The sequence below is a fragment of the Poromitra crassiceps genome (assembly GCF_964638095.1).
Source record: "Poromitra crassiceps genome assembly, chromosome: 9".
Classification (NCBI taxonomy): Eukaryota; Metazoa; Chordata; class Actinopteri; order Beryciformes; family Melamphaidae; genus Poromitra; species Poromitra crassiceps.
The window spans coordinates 24,803,129-24,812,823 of record NC_139630.1 but is presented as its reverse complement, the minus strand read 5'-3'; the positions used below and the strand labels follow the sequence as shown (position 1 = coordinate 24,812,823).

The window sequence follows — 9,695 nt, the reverse complement described above, 5'->3', positions numbered from 1 at the left end:
CCCAGCTCTAAGGACATAGATTTGGAATTGGAATGGCAGGAAACTGTTAATTACATTCTGTGAATTAGCACTTCTAAGAGAGGATATCTTATTCACGATTTCAGACGGACAAGCCCGTCTTTATTGTCACACGATTACAATCAACACATGCACGGAGGGCCACAACACACATGCTGACGGTGGCCGGTGAAATTTGTCCTCTGCATTTAACCCATCCTGGCTTTGTCCTTTCCTCCTGGGGCAGGCCAGGAGCAGTGGTCGCTTTCTCGTACAGCGCCCGGGGACCGACTTCGGGTGTTGTCGTCACTGGTCGGATGACGATGACGATCTGATCTTCTGCATGTTTTTAATGGGGGGGGGGTTATAAGTCTTATGGGGTTATAAGTCTTATGTGCTAAGCATGATAAATCAAACATTATGAATCAAATAAATGACAGTTAAACAAATCAAATACATTCGATCATTATGGAATCACATGGAATTTCACTGAATTCCTGGAATTCCAATTCTGTTTCCTATACGCGTTTTATTTCTTCATGTATTTATTTATTTATTTATTTATTCCCCAGTTGAGTTCATTAATGAATTGACTCCAACCCTGGTCAGCAGTAATGACTATCCCATGTGTCTATAGTGGTGGTGATTTCTCTCATCTCCTTCATTTTTAAGATCATCAGCGCTGATGATGGCTCAAGACTGAAACGTGTACGTTTCTTTGCCCTGAATAAATACGAATAGTGGACTCGCGATTGCAATTTTTTGTGTTCTTTGCTGTTTAGCGCCGTAGCCGCGCAGTGCGCACACACCCTACACAGTGCGCGCACACCCTACACAGTGGTTTCAACTTGGAGCTGTGCGTGCTGCAACCTTCTACGGAATCATATTTCAACAAACCCTGTAACACATTCCAGGCATGCAGAGCACAGAACTTAAAAGCACTCTTTCCGAGATCCGTGGAGACACGCGGGAGCTCATAATCTCATGTCAATCTCCTGTATCTGAATAAATTACAGTGCTGTGAGGTACTTGGTATGATTCATGGATTCCCATATTGCTCTGCAGCACAGTATCCTCAGATGAAGTCGATGTGCCGTCTTAGACCGCTAAGAGAGGAACGCTCTTAAAGTGCATGCTGACTAGAGGAGAGCACAGAAAAGTGGAAGATCTCAAAGTGGAGATTGGCAGCCCTTGACCTTCATAGCACAAACCTCACCCTCTCCTCTCCTCTTCTTCTCATCTTCCTCTCCACTCCTCCCCGTAGTCCTCCAGTTTAATAAGGTCTCTGCACATGACATGGCTCCTGAATATTTTGTATCCCCCACCCTGGGCTATAATTATCTGCTGCCAGCGATGGCCACTGTCCCTGGCTTAGGTGTTGCTGGAAACTGTGCGTGCTTCTCTCTGCCTGCTGCGGAATTGCTTTCATTATTACCATGATAATAGGAGGGCAGGTGTAGGTCAATTCAATTAAGATAATTCAATTTTGAGGCCAGTACTTACAGGTACCTGAAGCTGTGTGCAAGAGTGGAACTGCGTCTGAAGGTTTTTCATAGATTTATGGCATTGTGTGTCCCTCATATTATTTGTTACTAAGATTGTTTGTGTGAGTCGCTCGCTGTTAGTCTAAAGTGCTCAAAATGGGGCCCCTTAATATTTGATAACCTGAGCACGGCTCAGTGCCAGGGCAGAAATATCGGTGGGATCCCGAATCGATCCTCTGCAGAGTTTGAGATATTTTCGATCCCCTCGTATTGCTGACGAGACTGTATTGAGCTGTGGAGACTCTGACACCATTCATCTTAGCTGCTTTTCTTTTAATTACCACTCTCCCGTGGGAGCCAGCCCGGGTAGTTAAACAGAGAAATCAGCATTACAGCAATTATTGGATCAAAATGAAATGAACACAATCTTGTCATCTGTAATCATTATGGGGGGGCGGGGGTGGGGGGGTCGTTGCCTGGGAGAAAACAATGTCTCCTCTCTGTGCCACACAGTGTGTCTGAAGGGAGGAAGTGTCCTATATATATATATATATATATATATATATATATATATATATATATATATATATATATATATATATATATATATATATATATATATATATAAACGCTGGGCTCATATGTTGCCCATGCTAACTGGCTGCTGTGTATTGTGTCCCTCCACAGCTCCAGAGTGATCTGGACCAGGAGTACCAGGACAAGTTCCGCCGGCTGCCCGTGGAGATCCAGGAGTTTGTGCAGGACAGCAGCAAGGCCAAGCTTAGCGCCGACGGTCTCCACGGCAACCTGTCGCTGTCCTCCACGGGCGAGAAGCTCAACCACAAGGCGTCGCAGTCGGAGGACGACACGGAGGAGGGGTCGTCGGAACGAGTGTATGACACGCCCCTCTAGAGATTTAACCCCGCCCCCTTTGCTTCACTACCGGGACACTGATTGGTGGAGGTGTTTTGTGACCACAGATCTAGGATGAGACTGCCCCCAACTTTGGTCCCAATTTTAACCAATGGGAGGATTAGATCAAAATCTGAGCCTGGATCGGTGAGTAGAGGTCATCTCTGCCTACCGTGCAGTCTTGTCCAGAAAGCCGTTTTCGTGTAAATACTTTTTGTGTATTTGTATGTTATGTTGTCGTCTCTTTCGGTACGGCCACAGGATGTGTTACAAAGCACTAACTATTTGCAGGAAATAATTTACTTGAACTATTGCACATAGAGATTTTTTTTAATTATTATTAATATTATTTTATTCTCACAATATCGACTGTAGCGGTGGCCGGTCGGTCTGCGGTGCCACGGTTTTGATTTCACCGTGCACTTACAGTGGACATTGTCATTGAAGTGGAGTCAACTTGTACCGTAAACCAAACACTACACATTCAGCCTTGACAACTTCCATCTTTATAAAGGTTTAGATTCACCCCTATGTATTTGCACTGAAGGCTTAACTACATAACTACAGTATGTAACTCTCTCTCTCTCTGTAACTTACTTTAACCCAGAGGCACTGGTGGCTTGCTGGTTCTCAATTTTGTTCTCACAGAACTAAGCCTGTGTTGCTGCTATTTTTGTTTTAATACCATTGGTTTTTAAACATGATTTGCTTTGTATGATATTTGGCATGGTAATATTATGCAGCGTTCTCGCTTTTCATTTTCTCGTCTCGTTTTTAACAAGTTGGGTGTTGATTGTTTGTTTATGGGCGATTCTGCCATGAGAGGACGTGACTTGTACAGTATCTGCATGTATTTGAACAACTGTAAATGTTACAGTAGCTCCGTAGCAGAAAAAGAGATGTTAATTAATTCAACGTCAATCGACTTTCTTTTACAGCCAATTTAACACTGACTCTTACATTTCAAAACATTTCAACTGGACCTGCAAAACAGTGGTCCCAGTGTAGCTTCACTGTGGCATAAGCCAAATGGAGTGGAAATACGTGAGACAACCCCCTTAGTTAGGAGAGGAACCGACATAGCTGGCTCAAGTTAACAGGTTGCTATTGCACCCTAGGAGTGCAATCCCTCTATTCTAAATTATATTGTTGTCTCCTTTAACTTGAACGTTCAAACTAGGGATGCACCGATATAAGATTTTTGGCCGATAACCGATATTAACATTGCTGTTATGGCCGATAACCGATATTTGCCGATGTTGATATGACCTGTATAAAAAACACATTTCTATGATAATCAAATTGTGTACATACTGAAAAACACATGTAAACACTGTGAGTTTGAAAAAGTCATGCATTTCTTTATTTCCAAAACATTTGGAAAAGCCCATAAATCATAGATTTACTGCATTGTTTCCTCTCAATGTGAACATTTTGGCTGATACCAATAACCGATATTAACATTGCAACATCGGGCCGATGCCAGTATCTTCAAAAATGACTAACATCGGCCGATACCGATATGATTGCCGATATATATCGTGCATCCCTAGTTCAAACAGAAGGAGGTGATCCAATAGTTATAGTATAGCTATAGTATAGCTATAGTATAGCTATAGTATATAGAAGTGCACTTCTTCTGAATTTGCTCATCTAATACCTACTGGGAATACCTACGTTCACTCATAACTGGTAGTTTGAAGTTGGGGAAATAGTCGAGTTATTTTTACACCGACCCCAGACGCTCTGTTCATATCTGTAAAGAGCACCGGCGTTAATATGATCTTATGAATAACTGGACTATTCCCTCTTTAATATGTCAACTGTGTACATTTGCACATTCGCGAACCCACACCCCGAGGAAGTGTTTGTGACTCCCTCTCTGTCCAGTGCCATTTAACTCACGGATGTGTCATTTGGTATCAAATTACATTTCATTTGATATCAAATTACATTTCATTTGATATCAAAATTACATTTCCAATGATTTTTCCTTAAAAAAAAAAAGAATAAGGGGTAAAGTGAAGGATTACCTGAGTGTAAGTACAAAAATTACTTTTTAAAAAGCCCACAGTTCATATTGATGTGAGAGTCCTGTGCCTTTGGATAGGTTTGCCTTGTTTAATGTTGAATGTGTGAAATGCATCATGGTTTTAAATTGCCATATTATATGATATGATATTATGAAGCTGTCTGATATTGAATAGACCGTGTGCACTTTTTTTAGTACAGTACCACTACTGAGTAACGCTTGTGATGAGCAGTATTTGACATGTGTCTCATAAGAAACGCGAGACATCCTTCTTTTTTGTCTTTGAACCACTTTATTTAACAGTCATCAAATTAAGTGTCTGGAGTTGTAAATGTGTGTATGACCTAAAGGATACAAAGTTGATTTAAAAGCATAGTGTAAAGGGAATTTGCCTGTACTTAAAATAAATGTGGCTATTATTGTACTTTGCTGGTGTGAACTTGTGTGTGTCTTTTGCTTTGTCATTGGTCTCAATCCTGTGTTGTACAGTATTGTTATATTCATATATTTCTTTCTCCATCTGAACTGTGATGTCTGTGTATGTGACGTACTTTCAGCTTACCCTCATTCATTTCCAGTGTCGGACAGTAATACATTACTCCGGTAATGTTATTACTGTAATATATTTTCCCAGTAACGAGTAGTGTAAGGGATTGCAATTTCCAATACAGTAATAATATTAGTTACTAATCCAAGTAACTTCACGTTACCCCATTACTTTCTCCACTGCTGGCACAGCGCTAAAACGAAGTGTGGAGATAGGTCTGGCTATGTGACACTACTGCGTTGCCAGAACGCAATTAGTTTAGCAATTAGTTAAGGTTCATTCTTGTTCCAATAAAGTAGATTCAGTTCTAAAAGGAGCTGGCTAACAGGTTGTACGTCACTTTTTCAGAAGGGGGTAGCAAAGAGTAGTAATGTAACGAGTAACTTAACAAATTACTTTTGATAGCAAGTCATAAGTAATGTAATTACTTTTTAAGGAGTATGTAAAGTCTAACGTATTACTTTTCCTGGGTAACACTGTTCATTTCAGTCCCTTTGTTTATTCTCACTTTTACCTGTTACCTCTCAGTAATGTAGCCTAACATCTCTGCCCTCTCCACAGTAGGCCTGTATATTAACATAGTTGCCAGCATGTGTTCACAATTTGTTTGCCTTGAAATGTGTCAGTTATCACTGTCTCGACCGATGCCTTATCTTTGTACACAAATGAAAGATTTAGACGCTAACCCAGACAGTCTTTTGAACATAATAATACTTTGGAGTAATGATGGCAGGTCTCCTTTAAAACAATGTTCAAAAATCAGCTGGAGAGCAGCCTTGTCTGTGGCAATATCTGGGTGCACGGGTATGTACAGTACGCACAACTGGCGCGCGCGTGTGAGTGTGTGCGTGTGTGTGTGTGCGTGTGCGTGTGCGTGCGTGTGTGTGTGAGTGTGTGCGTGTGTGTGTGTGTGTGTGTGTGTGAATGTATGTCACACTGTGTGGGAGGGGGGGGGGGGGGGGGGTGGGATGTACCTCTATGGCCTACTTCCTGTCATCTCCTAGGTAACGGTATCTTTCAAATAAGCCCAGGAGGAACTCAAATGAGGAAATCAATCATCAGTGGCCGTTTGGAGGCGTATGAGGTGTATTGATTTGATCTGTTTTACAGAAGTGCAACACACGAGGCTGATCATTTTACCTGTGTCATACCTGAACAGGTGAGACTGATCATTTTACCTGTGTCATACCTGAACAGGTGAGACTGATCATTTTACCCGTGTCATACCTGAACAGAGACTGATCATTTTACCTGTGTCATACCTGAACAGAGACTGATCATTTTACCTGTGTCATACCTGAACAGGTGAGACTGTAGCTATACAGTATGTGTTCCATGAATACGTGTTTGTGGGCATGTTTGTGTCCGTGTGAAAAAGAGTAAACACGCACATCCAAACGGAAGTGAAGAATATCCATAATATAATAATATATAACAAAATCAAACACTGTAGGGCTCCAGTTTCAGTGATTTATTTATTGCACCGATTGTCAGAGTGGCATTTCCAGCATTACGCTCTTCATCAGACTGAAGTTTGTGTTTTAATGTATATGTTTCATTTCAATTTCATTTATTTTCATTTCGCAGACGCTTTTATCCAAAGCGACGTACAACAGAATTACATACACCACAAGCGGTAAGATAGAATACAGCATGAACAAGATTCAACATTCAGACGTAGAAGCTATAGGCACAAGCTAGGTGCACAGTGCATAGGTGCCATGTTCAACGTCCAATTACAGTAGTTATGTGTCTTAACAGTGAAATGAATCACCGTTATTTGTCATCAAATCCATTTGGTCCGGTTCTGATGACTTCGATCAAGTTTCACAATGAAAGAAGTTGGACTGTGCCAGTGACCTTATTACTGTGTGCACCACTGAGTCGGTTAGGTCCACTGTCTGCCACAGTTACATCTGAACTAGTACAATCCCTTCTCTTTCATTTGTGTTTGACCGCTGATAATAGATCATCTCTTTCTTCATATTTAACACATTTTCAAACAAAGGTTATTGCAGTGTGTCCTCATACTGTAGGTGTGTGTGCAGCTGTGTGTGTGTGTGTGTGTGTGTGTGTGTGTGTATATGGGTTTGCATGCATGGATGTGCTGCTGTCTCTCTCTGTGTGTGTGTGTGTGTGTGTGTGTGTGTGTGTGTGTGTGTGTGTCTCTCTCTAGTGCTATTGTGTGTGTGTGTGTGTGTGTGTGTGTGTGTGTGTGTGTGTGTGTGTGTGTGTGTGTGTGTGTGTGTGTGTCTAGTGCTAGTGTCAGTGTGTGTGTGTGTGTGTGTGTGTGTGTGTGTGTGTGTGTGTGTGTGTGTGTTTGTGTCTAGTGCTAGTGTCAGTGTGTGTGTGTGTGTGTGTGTGTGTGTGTGTGTGTGTGTGTGTGTCTAGTTCTAGTGTCAGTGTGTGTGTGTGTGTGTGTGTGTGTGTGTGTGTGTGTGTGTGTGTGTGTGTCTAGTTCTAGTGTCAGTGTGTGTGTGTGTGTGTGTGTGTGTGTGTGTGTGTGTGTTTTCCAGAAATACATAAACATTGTATCCTTCTCAGTCGCAGCAGCTCCTCAGCAGACTCCCAACAGGCAACAGGAGATAAGACATAGGCCCGGTTGCCCATAACGACGACTGTGACCAATCAGGGGCCTCCGTCGTGCATACCGCCAACGAGGAAGTGAGCTAATTAACCCCGAGTTCAGGACGGAAGGAGAGCGGTGTTTTAATAAGATTCTCTGGGTTATATAAACAGTGACGCCTCTCTCCGTACTCCCAGGAAGATTATCGCCCTGCGTCGGTCCATCTGCTGCCGGGACGGGGAGGAGGTGTCCTGTAACTGGGCTTTAATGAAGCACACCAGGCCTGGAGAGGAGAGGAGGACCGCAGGGTACTGGGTGGAAGGTACAGAGACCGGATACACACACACGCGCACACACACACACACACACACACACACACGCACACACACACACACACACACGCACGCACGCACGCGCGCACACACACACACACACACACACACACACACACACACACAGACACACACACACACACACACACACACACACACAGACACACACAGACACGCACACACACACACACACACACACACACGCCATGGGCATAGGAAGCAGTTGGCCATTGGGGGGGCAGATTTGGCTAGGTTACAGTGTTTTATGTACGCACGTTGTGTTTCCCTTCCTTCCAACTAACTGCCCTGATATGATCTGGTCTAGTCATTTACATATAGGCTGGATACAAGCATACAGGAGATGGAGGCAAATAGACAGAGGTTAATATTGGCAATATTATATAGGCTGTATTTGTTTAACATAACTGATAGCCCGTCCTGTGCTTTTTGGAGGCAGTGCCAACAAAGCTATTAACCTTTGATTGTTGACAGTCACGATGATATTAGAGAACTATTGGGACTTTTAACAGACATTGTATTCCTTCTTGGCACAACAACATGCCTTTCGTTTGTGCTTACACATCCTCGTTTTTAATTTCCTTATCATTGCCACGTGACCCTCTTGCCTTTGAGTTGCTTCATAGTGATTGATAGTTTAATGGACGCTACACTTGGCTGACTGCTCTGCTCCATCAGATCAATGCTCATTACATGAATGTATTTATTAAAATCATCCCATTGTCGTTTTGGCAACAAAGGTCTTCATTATAAAGCATTATGTTGTTTCCAATCTGCCTTGGTGGGCTGAAATGTCTGGAATGATTTGAATATTGCAGAACAATATTTAATTTCGAGTCAGAGTGAGACCTCTTCACTTGATCTTTACAACGTTGTATTTTGGCTGCAGTTTGACCGGTGTGTGCCTTCAGTCTGTAGGCTGCTGTCTGCGCTTCACTGATTAAATGAAGCCATATCAAGTCTATTTATGGTGCACTTTCTAATGAGGATGATACTGCCAACGGCTTTTCAAAATAAAAGTGCAGCATTCAATTTTTCAATGCGGGGTCAAAGTGCTTTAGTGCTTTATCTTTTTGAGGGGGACATTTTAGGCACCTTTTAATATTGGAGGCGACATGTCCCCCTGTCTCCTCCTTTCTACGCCTACAGTATGACACACACACACACACACACGCACACACACGCACGCACGCGCATGCACACACGCACACACACGCACACACACACACAAATTTTTTTTTATATTACACCACTTACGCTGCATTCTCTCTGTGTAGTAACACAAACTTGGAAGACGATAGAATTACATCATGTAACGGCAAAAGAAAAAAATGTCTTAATCCTTTCGCAAGCCAGTGTTTTTCCTTCAGGTATTGAATCATTTCCTGGAGTTTAGTCGACACTATAACCTCCATAAGAGCACCATCTGATCCTGCTGGCAGATACTACTGTACATTAATACATGTTTCTTTCTGCCCTGTCAGTCATTTCCCCTGAACCAGTTATATACTTCAGAAGAATACTAATATCACAGTCAAATTGTAAGTCCCTACGGGCAGTGAATAGTGGTAAAAAGGGTGAGTAAATGAGGCCTACGACCGCTAATTGGTGACATCATAAGGCAACCACCTCTATAAACAAAAATCAATTATATGTCCAGATACAGTCCTTATCATCATATAACTGACACTACTTTAGTGTTACTTACTATAATGCTTATATGCATTTATAGGACGAATCAGCATGACGTCACTTGCCACCCAAAAATGCGTAAACCCCGCGGCAGTTAACTGGTATGAGTTGTGCC

The 9,695-nt window shown here is 42.4% G+C and overlaps 1 protein-coding gene across 1 annotated transcript in view; it reads left to right on the top strand.

Annotated features, from left to right (window-relative positions):
• Positions 1–2,917, top strand: part of plcb1l (phospholipase C beta 1-like) — a gene marked incomplete at its 5' end in the record, with an annotated part of 271,472 nt that extends 268,555 nt beyond the window's left edge. The window contains one exon of the mRNA XM_083642697.1: positions 2,169–2,917. Within this exon, the coding sequence (XP_083498823.1) occupies positions 2,169–2,393 (225 nt within the window). The 3' untranslated portion in view covers positions 2,394–2,917. The remainder of the gene's footprint in view (positions 1–2,168) is intronic.
• Between the last annotated feature and the right edge of the window lie 6,778 nt (positions 2,918–9,695).